The following is a 19346-nucleotide window of genomic DNA, read 5'->3' as shown; positions in this document are numbered from 1 at the left end:
GCTTGGAGTAAAGTGAAACCAGCAGTTCACTACTTCAAAATCTTTGGATGTGTAGCCTATGCACATGTCTCTGACACTCAGAGGAAGAAACTAGATTCAAAAAGCATCAAGTGTATTCACCTTGGTGTAAGTGAAGAATCAAAAGCATATAAGCTTTATGATCCTGTCAACAAAAGGATAATAGTAAGCAGAGATGTAATCTTTGATGAGTCAAAAGGGTGGGAATTGAAACAAAATAAATCTACAAAGGCTCAGATAAGTGATCTAGATGATATTGAAGCATTAAGCAACAATGATGAAAATGATCAAGTGACTAATGATGAATCAATTGAAGTTGGAGAAAGCAGCCAACAGGCGCTTGGTGATGAACATGTTAGTGATACTGAAAGCTCTGATGAAGATCTACATGGTAATCCCATCATCTCTCCTAGACCAAGAAGACCACCTGGTTGGATGAGAGACTGTGTAACAGGACAAGAGCAAATTGAAAACAATGAATTGCACAATCTAGCTGTTTTCTGCAACAATGATCCAGACACATATGAAGAGGCTGCAAAACATGAGGTATGGAGAAAAGCAATGGATCAAGAAATTAAAGCCATAGAAAAGAATGGAACCTCGGAATTAACCGAGTTACCAGAAGGAAACAAAAGAATTGGAGTTAAATGGATCTTCAAAACCAAATACAATGAGAATGGAAAGTTGAGAAGTATAAAGCTAGACTAGTAGCTAAAGGTTACAGTCAACAGCATGGTGTTGATTACAGAGAAGTGTTTGCACCTGTTGCTAGATGGGGTACAATAAGATGCATATTGGCCTTATTTGCTAGCAAGGGATGAAATGTGTATCAGCTTGATGTAAAGAGTGCCTTCTTACATGGTGAATTGACTGAAGATGTATATGTTGAACAACCATGTGGCTATCAGACAAATGATAAAAATAAAGTATACAAGCTCAGAAAAGCTCTATATGGGTTGAAGCAAGCTCCCAGAGCTTGGTATAGCAAGATTGAATCATACTTTGTGCAGGATTCATTCACCAAGTGTCCATATGAACACACTCTCTTCATAAAGCATGACAAAGAAGGAAAAATTCTGATAGTAAGCCTATATGTTGATGATCTGATATACACAGGTAATGATGAAAATATGTTTGAAAGTTTCAAAAGATCAATGAAAAGCAAATTTGCCATGACAGGTTTAGGGAAGATGAGATACTTCTTAGGTGTTGAAATCAAACAAGCAGGCAAAGGCATATTCATATATCAACAAAAGTATGCTCAAGATATACTATCAAGGTTTGGTATGGAAGATTGTAAAAAGGTGTGTAGTCCAATTGTCACTGGCTGCAAATTGACAAAGAATGAAGGAGGAAAGCTTGTTGATGCTACTGAATACAGGCAAATGATAGGTTGTCTGATGTATCTCTTGGCTACAAGGCCTGATCTTGCCTTCTCTGTATGTTTAGTAGCAAGGTATATGGATAGACCTACTGAACTACATTTGGCTGCTGTGAAAAGAATTTTGAGGTATCTAAAGGGTACAATCAATTTAGGCATATTGTACCAGAGAAATCAAGGTGAATTGAAATTGCAAGGCTAGACAAATTCTGATTATGCAGGGTATCTAGATGACAGAAAATCCACATCTGGATATGTGTTCATGTATGGCAATGGACCAATCTCCTGGTCCTCAAAGAAGCAAGCTATAGTGACTCTTTCCACCACTGAAGCTGAGTTTGTAGCTGCAACATCTAGTGCATGTCAAGCAGTTTGGCTTAGAAGGATACTTGATCAACTTGGTCAGACACAGGTGGGAGAAACTGTGATACTATGTGACAACAGTTCCTCTATCAAATTGTCAAAGAATCCAGTGTTACATGGTAGGTGCAAGCATATAGATGTTAGATACCATTTTCTGAGAGATCTCACCAAGGAAAAGACTGCTGAATTGGAGCACTGCAACACTCAAGATCAAGTTGCAGATATCATGACCAAGGCATTAAAGCTTGAGAGCTTTTGCAAATTGAGAGACAAACTGAGCATATGTGATGCTACTACTATTTTTTAGTGTTCTGTAATTCTTACTTGTAGCATGTAAAAGGTGTCTTGTAATAGAAGTTTAGTTTAAGGGAGTGTTTGTTAGATGTAAACAAAACAGGCCTTGCCTTGCCAAGCCTATAGGCGTGCGCGCGCACGAGGCTTAAGCCAAGAGATTGCTTGGAGCTTAAGCTAGTTGTGAACTCCCTTATAACTTGTCTATATAAGGCACATTGCCTTGTGTGAATAATAGAGAATACCATTTTTACCTAACAGTTCACTCCTGACAAGTAATCATAATATGGAAAGGAGTCTGTTTTCGCTAAGATGTTGAATGTGTTGGATTAATAGCTTGCTTCCTTTGTGAAGGTGTTGAAGGTGTTGGATTAAGAGATAATGGCAAAAATCATAGCTACAATAATTATATTAGTTCTCCATTTTGTTGAACGTGTTGGATTAAGAGATAATATGTGATAGAGTGTTGAAGCTCTATCAAGCTACACTAAGCTAAACCTAGGAAAGCAATAAAGAAATGCAAATAAATAAAGATAAATAAAAGACTTCATTTTCATTCATTATGTTAAAATGCATAAGGCACTACATATATATAATACTCCTAATGGGCCTAAGGGCATAAAGCCCATTTAACAACCCAATAACATAAATGACCAACTAATAATATAAATAATATATATCATTAATATCTAAATTACTTAATTAAATACTACCTAATAATTAATTAATTAACTACTACCTAATCTTCTATCAATATGGAGGATGATGTGTCTGAAGCTACGCTTGGGACATATTGTAACATTTTGTTAGACTATGTGTGAATGTTAATATTAAAAATGCCATAGCCTTGACTCCATTCTCCGTTTCTTATTATTACTAATCGCTTTAATATAATTTTTTGTTCCTGTATATGCACTTTAAAATTTCAATGTATAAAATCAACACAAGTTAATCACTTTTTAAGAACCGCACATTCAAATCAGGCACATGACAATGAGGCGAGATGAGATGCTCTCTCAAATTTAAACCCATAAAGTTCGAGTATCCCCATATCCGGGCATGAAAAATATAATCCTAAACTCACATTAAATTGGAATATAATTTTAATATTTTTTATTAAAAAAAAATTGAAAGTCTAAGAATTTTTCTCTTCCCACCCTGACGTTTCTTTTCTACCCCAAAACACGCAGAAAAATTTGGAAAACGTTTTTTATTTTTTTTTTAGTTTAACATATGAATGTAATTTACGAGTTTGTTTAAGAGTTTTTAATTTAAGTGAGGTAAAATATGATTTTGATATATACAGAAACGAATTCAGGGTGAATATCAATGTCTCCAATATCCGCCTCATTCCCGTTTGAATTGAAACTCAGTCAACTCGAGTTTTTCCCGTTAAAATCAGACCAGGGCAGGCGGATACCCACGAATATGAGTATTATTGATATCCCTAATCCAAATAATATTTTTTATGAGAGAGAGTAATAAAAAAGGTAGGTCTAAAAGAAAAGAATATGTGAAATTAATGAGAGAAATTAAAATCACCTAAATTTTGTACTCCCTCCAGCCTTATTTATAAGCAAAAATCAACAAAATATTTTGGCCTCAAATATAAGCAAAAGTTACAAAAATCAACCTCATTTAATGCTATTCTTCCAAAAGTACCCTAATTAATTGTTCTACTTTTTAACATGATTGTAGAGTCTCGATGCATATTTAATATATTGTAAGGTCATTTTAGGAATTTCACTAGAAATATCACATAAAATCTAATCTATATAAGAAAGTTAATTGCTTAAACTTCTGCCATGTGTCCCAAATAAGGGTAATTGGTGTCCCAAAATTTAATAACTGGACTAAAAGTACACACCATTTCTAATGGAACCAAGCCATATGAGCTATTTTCTTAGTTTGTGAGTGAAAAAGTGTTTTATCAAACCAGTTTTTACATTGTAACTAAGCCACTTGAGCCATTTTACACTTTTTGAGTGAAAATTCAGTTTGGGAAACTAAACCATCTAAGAGCACCATTATCGGTGCTTTTTGAAAGTAAAGAAACGGCTTTTGTCAGATGTGGATGGATAATCCAAATAAATGAAACGTTGCTACAGTGCCCTTCATTGTTTTGTTTGCCAACGGTCTTTATCTGACACATGATAAATGCAAGTTATGCAACGGCTATATTGTGTGTATTTAAAAAATTTCAATTATTTTTTGTATAAATAGATATCTCACTTCATTATTTTTTTCATTCACATCTAGTCTTAACTATTTATTCTATCTCTTTTAAATTATTTTTTTCACATTTAATTTGACAATGAACCCCAATCACCATAATTCTTGGTCAAATTATATACAAAATAATGCCAATTCTTCTCATATTCCAAATCTACAAAATAGTGGCAATTCTTCTCATATCTCAAATCAACAAAACTCATATTTTGGAAATGCACCTTTTAACCCAAATCCAACTTTTAACCCGAATTTTCAAAATTCTCCTTTTATTCCAAATCTACAAATTAACCCACACTTTGGAAATTATCCATATCAATTAACTAACCCCACTATGTTTCATGGGATTCAAATGAGTAGTAGTGGCATGCAATCAAATGATCAAGTGCCTGAAACACCACAGTTTTGCACTCAAGGTGGGTTGGAAACTATTAACCTTGGTGAAGAAGTTGGATCAACGGTTGTTAAGACGCCAAAAACAAGATTCCAACCAAAGGAAGATGAAGTTCTCATTCAATCATGGCTCAACAGTTCAAAGAATGCAATTATTGGGATTGATCAAAAAGGAGAAAGTTTTTGGAAGAGGATTGGTGAAGCTTATAACAAGTATCGCGACAAAAAGTATATAGAAAGAAAACCAATGGCACTAAAAGGTCGATGGCACAAAATAAATCATGCAGTTCAAAAATTTGTTGGGTGCTACAAACAAGCTGTGACTACACAAAAAAGCGGGAGCTGTGAGAGCGACATTATTTCAGCCGCAAAAGAAATATATTACCAAGATGAACATGAAAAATTCATATTTGAAGATGCATGGAGACTATTAAAGAATGAAGACAAATGGCTTGGGGGTGAAACAGAACCTTCTACAAAACGAACGAAGAATTCAGCTTCAGGAGCATATTCATCATCTTCTAACCCACAGACACCAACGAGTAGCGAATATAATCCACCATCACCTACTTTGTTACGTCGTCCAATGGGTCAAAAGGCGGCCAAAAGGAAGGAGAAAGAAAAGCTTGTGGAAAAGTCTATGCCTTTGGAAAAAATTGATGATTTGCAAGATGACTTAAAAAAAAAAGTTGGCATAATGTCGGAGTTTTCGCGTAATTGGACACGTCTTGAGGAAGAAAGACTTGATATGGAGAGGGAAAGGTTGAAGATCAATGATTTGCAAATACTCTCAAAGGATACATCAAATATGAATCAAAGACAACTACAAGCGCATGAAATGTTGTGCGACATAATTTCAAAATAATATGGACTTAATTGATATGATTTTGTATTTTGAATATTTTTTAGATTCTCATAATTAATCGTTATTTAACTAGCCATTAAAATATGTACTTCATTTTTATTTTGTTAAAAAATATGGACTTAATTGATATAATTATGTATGTTGGATATTTTTTAAATTCTCATAATTAGTCGTTATATTTAATTAGTTATTACTATATTTAATTAAAAAATGAAACTAATTAGCCGTTAGAAGATAAAATTCTAAGATAAACTAATTATGAGATGAAATTAATTTTTTTTAGCCATTAAAAAGATTAGTCGTGAAACTAGCTAATTATGAGATGTTAAATTAATTTTTTTTAACAAAAAGCTTCACATTATATTTAATTAGCCATTAAAAAAATTAGTTGTTATTAAAACTAGCTGTTATTCAAACTAGCCGTTAGTCAAACTAGCCGTTAAAAACTAGCCGTTAGTCAAACTAGCCGTTATTCAAACTAGCCGTTAAAAACTAGCCGTTAGTCAAACTAGCCGTTATTCAAACTAGCCGTTATTCCAAAATCCCTATAAATAACATCTTATATTCAAAATAACCATCACATCCCCTCTCTACAATTTCTTAACCTCTTATATTCAATATCAAACTTCTCTTCACCATGGATCCTTCCAATCCTTCCCACATAGCAAAAATGTTCATGGAATTTATGAATGATGATACTGATGAACAAATTGTGAGGCTTTTGTATGAATATCAAGCGCAAGAAGAAGTTACAAGGTGATAAGAGAAAATTGTTTGCCCAACACCAAGAAGGCGCAAGAAAGGATATTGAACGAGCATTTGGAGTTCTCCAGTCCCGATTTGCAATCATACGTAACCCGGCTCGATCTTGGCACTTGGATGCACTTAAGCGTATAATGGATACATGCATCATACTACACAACATGATTGTTGAAGATGAACGCGCCACATACGGTGGCAATTTTGATTATTCTTATGATCAACTACAAGGCAATGACTCGAGTGCACCACCGAATAATTCTAATATTGATTTTCAAGAGTTCATGCGTAGAAGATTTGATGTTCGTGATAAGCAAATTCATCGACAACTTCAACAAGACTTGATAGAACATATATGGGAACGTTTTGGGCACGACAACAACAATTGAAAAACATTTTAAATCTATCTTTTTTCATGTATTTTATTTTTATGTTTATGAATTTCTTCTAATGTATTTTTTTATAATTAAGTTATTTGTATCATGTATTGTGTTATTTAATATATTTTTATATGTTTTTAATTTTACTTTGTTTCAAATTCATCAAAGAATTTTAATTCAAATACATTTTTATATATTATTGTAAAATACAAATGAGTAAAACATGTGGGACCCAATAGGACTCATTTAAGAGTTTTTGATGAGTTGTATGGATATTTGAGAAATGTGGTTGAGTTGCTTAAATAATTGAAAAGTGTAAAATAATATAAAGAATGAAATATAACCCACTTAAAGAACTCATATTGAGTTTTGGGATAATGGTGCTCTAAGCCATGTGAAGAAGTCACTTTTCAAATTTTTTTGGGTTCCCAATGTCTCAAATCAAATTTGAAATATTTTTTATTCAAATTTCTATTTTCCCTCTCAAACTCATATGGTGATAAGTAAAAAATATTTTACACGGATAAATTTTAACTATCGTATACGGGATAAATTATCACCGATAAAAAATTCAAAATAAATATCATTTGTGAGACAAGTTATAACTAATAAAAATTCCAAAAAAACTAATTGACACGGGATACATTTTAATTGATATATAAATTTAACTATCGTATACGAGATAAATTATCACTGATCAAAAATTCAAAATACTTATCATATGTGACACAAGTTATCACTAATAAATTTTTTTTAGAAAAAAAACTATTTTATATGGGATAATTAAGTTCTAACTAATATATGGGACAAATTGTACTATAACTCATAAAACTAATTAAATAATTTTTTTTTTCAATTTTAATTAGCAAAGTATAACTATTAAAAATATCGTCGTAACGTTACGACCTGTGCGATAGCACATATCTATTACTAGCTAGTTAAGATAAAAATTATACATTCCTTAATAAGTGTGAAAAAAAGAATTTTTGCTTACAAAAGAGGAGTATACGAAGGAGAGGCAAATCCCAAAAAAGCCCGAGCGTCAAAACGGCGACATAGGTGGCGTTTGCATGTGAATGAATGAATGGTGGAATTCAGCTCCTCCACGTAATACTATAATTTGGTCTTGTCTCCCTTCTCACGTGTGCTCAGCTTAGTTAGTTATGACTTGTTTGGTTCCTACTCAATAAAACAAAACAATATTTTAATTAAGGGTTATGTTAACGTGGCCCTAAGAGCACATGAGAATGTATCATAATATAGAAATATTGTATTTAATAATGTAAGAAATTTAATGCATAAAAGTAAAAATGCACAAATTTCCAAAAATAATTTTTATATTTGCTTCTTTAACATGTGCCTTTAAGGGCACAAGTTAACCTTCTTCTTTAATTAATTTGTTTGTGTAGTTAACTACTACGTCACATTATGGAGAATTGATAATTAAAGTGACAAAACCCAGGCATGCATGCAAAGTGATTACTCCTAATTAGAGTGTGGTTTGAACAACATAGTCATAGTCATAGATAATAATGGGGTGTATGTGTGTCCGTCAAACAAAAACAACTGCCCTCAACACCCATACCATGTTTTCTGGATTTGTAGATCCAAAACCTATATAGCTAATTAATTAATTAATCAAACACCCTCAATTTCAGGTATGTGCGCACGGGCTGTCTTCCGTATTTAATACAGTATTCATACTCCATCCTATCCCAAAAAGTCTCTCCCTAATAAAATACTTCCTTCAATATTTTAAAAGTATCTTACCAATCCTTAGAAATCGATAATTGGGTCTAACCGGCTTATAAGATGAGAATTGTTTCTGACTTATAAATTTTTGTTCAGACCAACTCCAATGCATGCTTTGTATTTATATTACTTATAAACTCGTTGAGACCAACTCAATTTGATGTATGCTTTGTATTTATATATAATATCATAATAAAAAAAAAAAATACTAGGTAATCAAATACTTTAATACTCATTTGATACAAAGTTGTGCAATATATTCTTTAAAAGTTTAAAAAAATGTTATTTTCAAAAGAAGTTATGTAGCATGACTAGACTAATATTTAAGACTAAGGTATGTGATGGAAAAATGTAATATCATATTAATTGGAATGGTTTTCATTAATATTTAATGATTTATTTAGTATATATAATAGCAATTTTAAAATTTTTATAAGTTATAATTTATTCTGTATGCGAAAGCATATTTTTTTACCAATGTATATATTTTGTACTTATAAATACTTTTTTTCGTATTTGAATCAATATTGTATTTTGTCTCGCGTATGATTTAATTAGTAAATATGATAATTATTTTGAATTTTTTATCAGTTATAATTTGTCCTGTATCTGATAGCATATTTTATCCAGTTTTTGATTTTTTTTTGGTACAACAGTGTTTGATTTATTTAGTACATTATAATTATTTAAGTATAGATTAATGTAAATTTTCATATTAAAGTTATCCAGTATATGGTAGTTAAAATTTATGTCAGTTATAACTTATCCCGTGTAAAATAGTTTTTTTTTTTTAAAAAAAAAATTAGTTAATATTTGTCTCACATATTTGTACCGTATATGATGGTTATATGGAAATTTATGTCAGTTATAACTTATCCCGTGTAAAATAGTTTTTTTGAAATTTTTATCAGTTATAACTTGTCTCACATTTGATAATTATTTTTAAATTTTTATCAGTGATGGTTTAAACCTTATATGATATATAAAATTTATGTCAGTTATAAGTTATCCCGTGTAAAATAGTTTTTTGAAAAAACAAATAGTTAAAATTAGTCTCATATATGACAATTTTTTTGAAATTTTTATCAGTGATAAATTTATATCAGTTAGAATTTATCCCATGTAAAATGTATAGATTATATTCCAAAAAAAGAAATGTATAAAATGAGAGAGAAATGAGAAGTAATAAAGAATATAATTCATGAAATTTGTTATTCAAATTTCAAATTATTCTTTGGTGGAAAAATAAAGAGTTGAATATGAGTATGATCCATTGGATAAATGTATGACAAAGTTGAAAAGATGACAATGACATGTGACAATTGCATTTCATTTTTGGCATAAAAATGGCTTTGTTGGCTTGGTTTCAAAAGCAACCAAATTTGTTTCCATGTAACCATGACTTGCCAAAAAGTAATTTTTTCTCTCACAGGTTTACAAAATGGCTTGGTTGGCTCACAATAGGGCTCGGTTTGCAGCAATATTAGCTTAGTTACACAAATTTTGGACACCAAATACTCTTACTTTAGACACATGTCAGCATTTGAAGCAAGATTATTTGTGAGTTTTCCAGAACAATCAACTTTTTTATATAGATTAGATAAGAATTGGGTCTTGCAAACATTATTAGAAAAGGAATGAATATTTTATTTTTATTTTTTATATTCTTTTTTGACAAATTTTTTTATTTTTATATTCTAAAGTGATTCTAAAGTGATAAATAATTGAAGAAAATTTCCAAATATACATATAGTATTAATTAGAGATATCCGATTGTAAGAGTAATGTGGTTTTTTTTTTCCTTTCATAAATATTTTTTGGCTAATAAAAATTTAGAGTAAAGGATTGATCTAGTCTAACAAGAAAACCTAAAGTTCAAAGAACACTTCTAAAAATATTTGTCTATTTTTTTTCATAAATATCACAACGAAACAAAGGTAAAAAAGAAATGGAAAGGACAAGCAACAAAAGAAATGGGGCAATGGCTAATCCTAATATGGTCCCCCACCACTATAGTGAGTCTATAGGTGATCCTCATAGGCCATAAATATTTTTGGTCCCCATTTGTATATCTTCACATGTCTAACCGATGTAACAGTGCACCTTCTATACCAAATCATCTCTCATTGTTGGTGTAAATAATAGATCATGAGTTGCCAATAAAGAGAAGCTCTCAAACAATTTAAAAAATGATTGCGCCAACGATTGTTCTGTAAGTATAATTCAGTTGGTAGCTAATAAGAACTAAGAATGTTGATATACAAGAGCCTAATTTCAAATACGAGATTCTTCACGTCTCCTCACCTAAAAATGTGACTCAGAATCCACTCACTAGGTTACTTCTAAGATCATAGGAAGAAACAAATGGAGGAAAAATATTACAAAATTTGTTGTGAATATGAATCTCATGATAATACGTTTGGTGTATTAGACCTAGTGACGTGGAGACAGCAAGCAGGCAGAAAGTGGGTGATTAAGTGCACAATGAAAAAAATAAGCAAATAAGCAAATGTGGGGTCCAAATCTTGGTTAACATTATTACAATAATAGTTGACCATGATATATGCATCATTATTTCTTCACTTAAAATAAACATAAACAATCCCATCCTACTTCATAAGAGAATCTTCTTTTTTTGGGGTACAAACAGTAACCTCTATAAAATATTCTCTTGATTTTTCAGAGGTAATTAATATTTAAAACTGTCCATTAATTTCACATATCATAATTAAAAATATCTCATATGTTACACCACATTAAGCAAATTACAATATCTCAAATGTTACACCACATTAAGCAAATATGCTTAGAGGACCTGTTTTGTTTGAGGCATTCAATCCATGTTCACCCTTGTGAGTTCCTGTAATCCAAGCCCTGCAAAACAGATTTCAAATAAATACTATCGCTGTTTGGTCATAAGGATACTAGTTCTTATCTTATTAGGTCAGGGGACAAAGACTAATAAGACGGAATTTGATACTCCCTCTGGCCATAATTATAAGCAAAACATCACTTTTCAGATATATTGAATAACTGATGTATGTATCTGGTCTATAATATAAGCCAGGTAGATCAGTTATTCAATGTATTTGAAAATTTGAGTTTTGCTTATAATTATGGCTAGAGGGAGTACACTTTAAGGACTAATATTATTTTTATATACTTTAAGGACTAAGTAGCAAAGAAAATAAAAAGAACTAAATTGGGAGTAAATAAAATGTGGTGATAAATTCTTGTGAACATAATCATTTACACAGATGAATAAAACAAGACACAGCGCAATTTCTCTTACCCTCTGACATTTTTGCTGCCTGAATCTGTCAGAATTGTCAATCTTTTTGCTGTCTTCATGAATTCACTGCAATGAGATCACAAAACCTCGCATAAATACAAGACTAGGACTTTTTTTTTTTGGCGATAATACAAGACTAGGACTGTAATATGCATCTGACAAAAAGGCATGGTAAAAATGGGAAAAAAACAAACCAGGGAAATAGTAGTCATTTTGGTCTTCGAATGTGTTTGCGGTGTCATTTTGGTCTCTGAATGTATTAAAACTTCAAAATCATACCTTATCGATTTCTCTATTAGTAATTTCATTGATCAAAACACTTTGACAAACATAAGACACATTCGAGGACCAAAAAAACTAACAAAAGATACATTAAAGGATGTTTTTGTAATTTTGAAACATTCAAGGACTACAGCAACACTGTTTGACATATTCAAGGACCAAGACACTTGTTTACTCAAAGACAAGCATACCTGAAGGGTTCTTCACCAGTTTGCTTCACAGCACCTGTTGCATCACGGTAGAACACACGATTCAACATCTCAGATTTTTCTAAATCAAACATGTTAGCCAGTTTCTTGTAGAGTTCTTCATAAGAACCAAGAAGTGATAAATCAAGTGTCCTTCCAACATCTTCTGACTCCATGAAAACCTTACAATGACCAATATCCAAACCAAGTTGCCAACTAAACTCGGTAGCATCAGAACCTTTTCCTGCTGAAAATGCATCCAAAAACCACTTCTCTTTGTCCTTACTCTCATCTACTAAATCTTTTTCAGAACAATTTCTAGAAATTTGTTGTTCGGTGAGTATTGGTTGACCAAAAAGACAAAACTGATGTTTCTTAACAACATCATCATCAGATTGAGATTTCTCCAAACTCTTATCAGACTTTTTCCCTATGGTCAACAAGCATGATAAGCTTTCTTTATTCTTATCGTTGTCGGTCATCATGTTGTTACCATTTGAAATCCTATTACGCACATCAAGGTGCTGTATATTAGTAGGAAACAACCCTAACTGAAGTTTATTGTTGTTAAGGTTGAGATCTGAAAGAGATATTCCTCCAAATTGAGCATGCCTGGCTCCCTGTATACATGCAGGAGCATTATCAGATAAACCAAACAAAGGGCTGTTTAGCCCGAGCTGGTTGCCTGAAAACGTCGGTGATGGAAAATGAACGTCGAGGGGGAAGTCTAGGTTTTGTGGAAACCGCAGCTTCTTCCTCGGTGGAGTAAACGGTGAGAAATGAATGACTGGTACGTTTGAAACTAATTCAACCAACCACGGACTAACGCGCTTCACGTTTTGTAGTAAATCTGGCTCGTCCCATGTAACCTGTAGTTGGGATCAGAAAGTGGTTGATAATCAAGAATGCATGATTATTTCATCAAGAACACAGATTATTGTAGAACTAAGATATGAATGCAATCAAATCAAGCATACAAAAGCTTCTCCCTACTCAACATTGACTATTTTGCCAACATAACCACAGGAATCCCACAGGGTTTTAAATAAAAGTCCACAACTGCAATCAGGGTTGATATTGGGGTTACAATATCAACGATTTAATATCTCTGCGATCATAATGGAGACATATTAGCCACATTTGACTATGATTCTCCATAATATCACTGCTCGCAATGCGACTGCGATTTAAGCAGTTCAACAATTTCACTTGAATTAGTGCGCACAAATAAAACCTACGATTTCAGCTCAACAACTTGTTTTAACAGATATTTACATTACACAACCACAAACATCAGAGATGACCATAAAACTGAACATTGATTGACAAAGCAAGTATAGATAGATATCCATAGAAACATAAATATACATTTTCTCCAAATAAGAACCCATAAAAAATACCTGAAGAAGGCGCCACGGTGAATTAGGCCAGCGAATAGGATCAACAACCTGAACAGAAGCAACTGTTCCCATAAACCAACTAATCCTAGAAGAGTCCTCAGTTTCAAAAGGCATCTTGAACCTCATTCCAGAACACCACTGAATCCTCATAGCAGCCCTCACAGATGAAGCCTTGACACAAAACTCAGGAGTGCTTGCTCTTGGATAGTAAACAACTTCAAATGGTTGGTTATTAGCAGCCAATTTCACAGCTTCCATAACATCTTCATGTCTCACTCTCACTCTTCCACTCAAATTACCATCAACACCGACAAAACCATTTCTCGATGTCTTATTCTCCTCTTTCAAGAAAAAAGAAAAGGCCCCAAAAGGTCCAATTCCACAATTTCCATTGTTAGAACCTGAACCAGAAGTCCAACCACAAGATGAACCATCAAAACCACTACCAATTCCCTTTTTCGCCCTTCGAATTCCAACACACAATTCACCATTCTCAGCCCTCAGAAACACAACAGAATCACCAGCAACAAGCTTCTTCTGGTTCACAAAACTACTCCATCCTGTTGTAAGCAAGTGCCTCCGCGGCGTCCCTCTATAAATATGCCTAAACTTCCAAAGCTCGCCGTGAACATCCTTCGCAACCACAGTCTGAACAGGCGGCTCAGCCGCATAATCAAGCCGAGGAAAGATCGTCTCAGCACAGTATCTCGGAACAGAAAACCCCCCACCATTATTTGCATCAGACTGAGTCAAAGTCTTTGCAAAAGATGCAGGCTTTTCTGAATTTTCCAAACCATCACCACCACCACCACAACTTTCTTCACCATAACCAAATTCTGAATTTCTTAAAGGAAGAAGCTTTATGATAGCAAAAACTTCATCACTTTCTGGGTCAGCCAAGAATTTAACAGCAACAACTTTACAAAGAATCAGTGGTGGAACTGAAACCCTTAGATCAATGTTTGTGTTAGCATGTTCAGCATGACCTTGTGGAAAGTAGTAAACTTTGGAATTCACTTGTGGAATCTGAACCATTCCACCAGCACAAGCATGCCATAGTTGTGGATCCAAGTACCCTTTTTCAGTTTCCTTCATTGAAACACTTGTTCAGCTTTTTCAGATTGAATCTACACACCCCAACAAAGAAAGATACAAACTTTAGCACTCTTTCTTCTAGAATTAGAAACCCATATTCTTCCCTAAGAAGAAAAATAAGATTTTGAGTAAAGAGTGTGTTAGAAATGTTGAGTTTAATTTTTATTTTGGTTTTCTTGTGGTTTACTCAATAGAAAGAAAAAGGGTATTTTTAATTATTTTTATAATTTTTTTACAGAATCTGAAAATGGAAATAAGAATCAAAATGGAATCATCACAGTTGTTACTATTATTATATGGTGAAAAAGCTACATCAAGAAAATTGCAAAAACTTCACTAACCTGATTTTGTTGTTTTCTTCTATCTTTATCAGATCTCAACAAAAGAAAATGAAATGAAAAAACTCATTTTTCTCTCTCTGTGTGTGTCTCTGTCTATTTCTCTGTGTTCCAACAACAACAAAGACAGACACTCTCCGGAATCTATGTAGAAAACAAACGACCGAGCCAAGTTGTCATCAATTTTAATGAATATATTGAATTTATTTGTTTTTAAAATTGTAAATAAATAAGAATAAGAATAAAAAGAATGAGAAAGTAATTTTAATTTTTGTCTTATAATGATGATGATCATATGATGTGATAAAGATAGTAAAGCAATTAAAGTTTTGTGATGATATTCAATATGTCAGAATAATATCACGAGTCTTACTCTTGACTTCATTCAAAATACTACACTATTGACTTTATTCAACTGAGAATAAATTAAAGAAAGACTAGGAAATGTGAAGAGGTAGAATTAATTTTGACATCTTTGATTTTAGTTAAATATAAACTATTGGTAGTATGTTAGTCCGTTTCGTGCATCAGATTAATTTTTTTTTAAATATTATTTATGTGTTTATTTTAATATGTTATTTGAGTAATTTTGTTAAAAATTTTAAGATAAAATTGAGATAGATTTTGCATGATATATGTTTAACGATGTTATAGGATATAGCGAGATGAAGAATATTATTTCGCTTCTCGTTCTACATTATTAAAAGATAGTTTCTTTCTCTTATCTTTGTCTTCGAAACTATATAGTAATCCTATAAATATAAAATAATTATGAACTTCATTCTCAAATGAAAATTTAATTAGTCAAGGTGCATTTTTAATTGTGGGGTCGAAAGTGTTCCGCGTTTCTCATTCTACACCCGTGAGAGATTCTATCTCTCTCTCTCTCTCTCTCACTATTTCTACATCTCTCGCACAAGATAATTTTCATTTTTTTAATAATATTTATTTGCTTATGTTCTTTTTTCCAGTGTCATTATTTTTCTTTCAATTGTTTATGATTATGAGATTGATTTTATTTAATTTACTTTATGAAAATACGATATATGTTTTAAGATGTTACAGAGGCAAGTGGGGTAGAAAGTACTCCCTTATTCCCCGTTCAACAACACTAAGTGATTCTCTCACCCTCCCTCTCTCTCACGTCTCTATCTCTCAAAACTCTATAGAGACTCCATCAACAAAAATTAATTGTAAATTTTATACTATTTTTCAAGGGACGGCCTAATATGCACCCCTTTTTTAAGGTGCACCGGTGCACCCTGTATTTTACCTGCTTATAGCAGGTTGCCCTCTTTTATTGATGAGTGGGCCCCACAAAATCTGTAAATAAAGGAAAACAAATCTTAACCATTAAATATAATATTAATCAAGGGTCATCATTAATTACTAACAATCCTTATGGTGAGGTTATTGTGCTTAAAAAATACTCACGCTTGCATAAACATACCACTTTTTCTCATTCTGAATCTCCCAATGATACCAAAGAATCATGCTTTCAATTACTACAAGAGTTCTTTTAACAAAAATATATCAGTACAAGTTAATTGATAGGTTCATCTGTTGTTTTTCAATACTACCTTATATATTACTGCCTATGCCCATAACTTTGAAATAAAAAAGGATTTGAAGACATTTGCAATTCTCTACTACCCACTGTATTTGACATAATAAAAATGGGTTTAAGATTATTCATCGGGATGTGAAGGCAGTTAATGTATTCCTAGACGACAGTTGTGGGAGATTTTGGTTTAGCAAAGTTAGTAGTAATTGGAAAGACTCATGTGACAACTGCTTTTAAACCAAAGTCTACTAACTTTGCCAATTTCTACTAACTTTGCCAAACCAAAGTCTCCGACAACTGCTTTTAAACTGTCATCTAGGAATACATTAGCCGCCTTCACATCCCCATGAATAATCTTAGGATCACAATGCTCGTGAAGTTATTCTAAGCCCTGTGCAGTTTCCAGAGCTACTCGTTTTCTAGTAGGTCAATCCAAAAAAAATTCCCCAGGTTTGAGTTCAGCATCAACATTCACACAGTAAACATAAGCAACATTATTATCCTAATAGGCCCAATAGCATAAGCCTAATAATTTATTATCTAATAGGGATGGGTATAGGGATACATGAACTTTATGGGATTAGGTTTGGAGAGGGCAAAATCGGTCTCCGCCCTGCCCCATTGCCATGCTTAACTTCACGCTTATTGCCCTTCCACCAATATAACAGAAGACTGCCGATAACAAAGACAGTCACAAATGCTATGCCAACTCCAATTATGAGGACAGTTGGTTTATCTGATGAACCTGCCAAGAGAAGCAAAACTAGTATTCAGCTTGTAGCAAAGGGAATGGAGAAAATTGTCGATATTTCAAAATATTCACATCAAATTACCTTGTTCTACATTATTAGGTTCACAAGGTTGACTATAATTCACACCACAATTCAAATTATTTCCGCCAAAACTGCAATAATGAGCACAGTTAAAAAAAGTGGAATGTAATTGGGGGTTGCTGCAGACAAGGAAAAACATTTTGTTCACCCTGACATAAATTAATCTATCCAAGGACTCTGTAGGCATATATGTTAGTAACACTGTAACATACACCTAATTCTTTGGGAACATGATAGAAAGATATGTTTTAATAGTGCTTTAAATAATCGTTTAAATACTAATCTACCAATACCATCCATACTTGTATTTAAAAACATCGAATAACTTGTGCGGAATTTGGCCGGTAAGATTATTTGAATCTAGCATACTGCAAAAGAAAAGTTTTGACAATCAGTCAGATACTAAATTGGTGGAATATAATTAGAAGTAGCCTGTAAACTTCCAGAAACCATTATTTCACATACATTTCATTCAAGCTTGAAATATTGGCAAGTGATTCAGGAATAGTCCCAGTGAGATTGTTTCGACTCAATTCCCTGTTAGAAGACAAAAGATAACACTTTTAAAATGTAAGACGCATTATATATATGTGTGAAACCTATGAAAAGAAAATGAAAATGCCATACTTACAAGAATTTGAGCTTTTTAAGATTACCAAGGGAAAACGTTATTTCACCAATTAATCTATTGTTTCTCAAATCCAACGAGACCAAACTAGTCAGGTTTCCAAACTCTTTTGGTATGTCACCAGTGATGAAATTACCATGCAAAAGAACTGCAATATAATAGCATAACATGCATCAATGGTTACACTTAAAACAACTGTAGTGCATCAAATGCAGTGCACACAATTGTAAAAAATCATAATTCCTAAAATAAGTAATACAGTTTGAAATATAGAGATTTTACACATACAACTTACCATCATAACACTAGAATGCACAAATCAAGAATTCATAAGGCTATTCACCGAACAGAAAAAGAAAAAATAGGAAAAGCAGGCTGTAAGAACAATGTAAGCAATTGGTTTTTTATGATTAACAACTGAAGTTAACTCATAACTTCCCAATGTAAAATTGAGTGTGTTAGAGCTATTATACTTACAGAGTTTCGAGGTATCTTAGAGCTATTATACTTCGGGTCAATTGTCCTGTGAATCCCATCACCCCTAGTGAACTGCAATGAAGTAGCAATTCACATAATTAAACGGCGCATGCACAAACTGAATATATAAGCAGAAATGTGAGCTACTGAGGAACAACAGACTTAAACGTAGTTACCATCAACGCCATTAGGGGCGCTAAAATAAGAACAGATAACACAGCTTGAAGATGAAAAGATCACAGGAAATGTTTAAATAGAAATCTCAAATCAGTACCTTTTTTTTTTTTGCAGAAGAATCAGTACCTTATGTTGGAGTGGTTGTCTATTTCTATAGGCGTCAGGCTTATAGACTTTCATTTCTCATCTCTGAGTGAATGGCTTACTGCTGCGGAATTAGAAGTGATGATCTCATGGTCATGGAGATAGACCATAGGTCTTGACTAATAACTCATAACCTTGTGGGAGAGGAAGAGTGAGGAAAACGACCAATCTCCTTCCCATAAGGTTGAAACTGTTGTGCCAAGTGTGAGTTAAAGTCCCATAAACCTAACACCTTAAACCCAATGTGGATGATCCACTTCCCCTTCGACCCTCGTGATACCAACACAAACAAACAACAATGAGAATACAAATGAAAAATTTATAAATTTTGACAGACTTAAAAAACAGAAATAAAGGAAGAACCGATTGTGTCATCCATGAATGCATCTTTTCAAAGATCAGAAGAAAACAACTTGACAATGAGGAAGAGTTGACAGCCATCTTTTCACTATATTTTTTTTTCTTCTCGGTGTCGGGTCTCGAACTGAGTATCTATA

At 32.8% G+C, this 19346-nt stretch overlaps 2 protein-coding genes and 1 pseudogene across 3 annotated transcripts; 2 read left to right on the top strand and 1 right to left on the bottom strand.

Moving 5' to 3' along the window:
- The first annotated feature begins 4367 nt into the window (after nt 1–4367).
- On the top strand, nt 4368–5555 carry LOC123922190 (annotated as a pseudogene).
- A 598-nt stretch (nt 5556–6153) lies between these two features.
- Nucleotides 6154–6707, top strand: LOC123919946. The gene has a single exon (XM_045972002.1). It carries the CDS (start codon nt 6266–6268, stop codon nt 6686–6688), a length of 423 nt encoding a protein of 140 aa, XP_045827958.1. The 5' UTR covers nt 6154–6265; the 3' UTR covers nt 6689–6707.
- A 4313-nt stretch (nt 6708–11020) lies between these two features.
- LOC123919944 (auxin response factor 10-like) lies at nt 11021–15403 on the bottom strand. 2 transcript variants are annotated; one of them, XM_045972000.1, is made up of 5 exons: nt 15030–15403; nt 13594–14720; nt 12197–13062; nt 11724–11789; nt 11021–11305 (listed from the first exon to the last, which is right to left on the bottom strand). In XM_045972000.1, exons 2-5 carry the CDS (start codon nt 14686–14688, stop codon nt 11224–11226), a joined length of 2109 nt encoding a protein of 702 aa, XP_045827956.1. In that variant the 5' UTR covers nt 14689–14720; nt 15030–15403; the 3' UTR covers nt 11021–11223. The 2 variants fall into 2 exon arrangements, with proteins under 2 accessions (XP_045827956.1, XP_045827957.1); XM_045972001.1 differs by having other exon boundaries at nt 13594–14792; nt 15030–15362.
- Nucleotides 15404–19346: the final 3943 nt, after the last annotated feature.

The sequence above is a fragment of the Trifolium pratense genome, linkage group LG4, assembly GCF_020283565.1.
Source record: "Trifolium pratense cultivar HEN17-A07 linkage group LG4, ARS_RC_1.1, whole genome shotgun sequence".
Lineage (NCBI taxonomy): Eukaryota > Viridiplantae > Streptophyta > Magnoliopsida > Fabales > Fabaceae > Trifolium > Trifolium pratense.
Note: the sequence above shows the minus strand (reverse complement) of the source record. Positions and strands in the feature narration are given on the sequence as shown.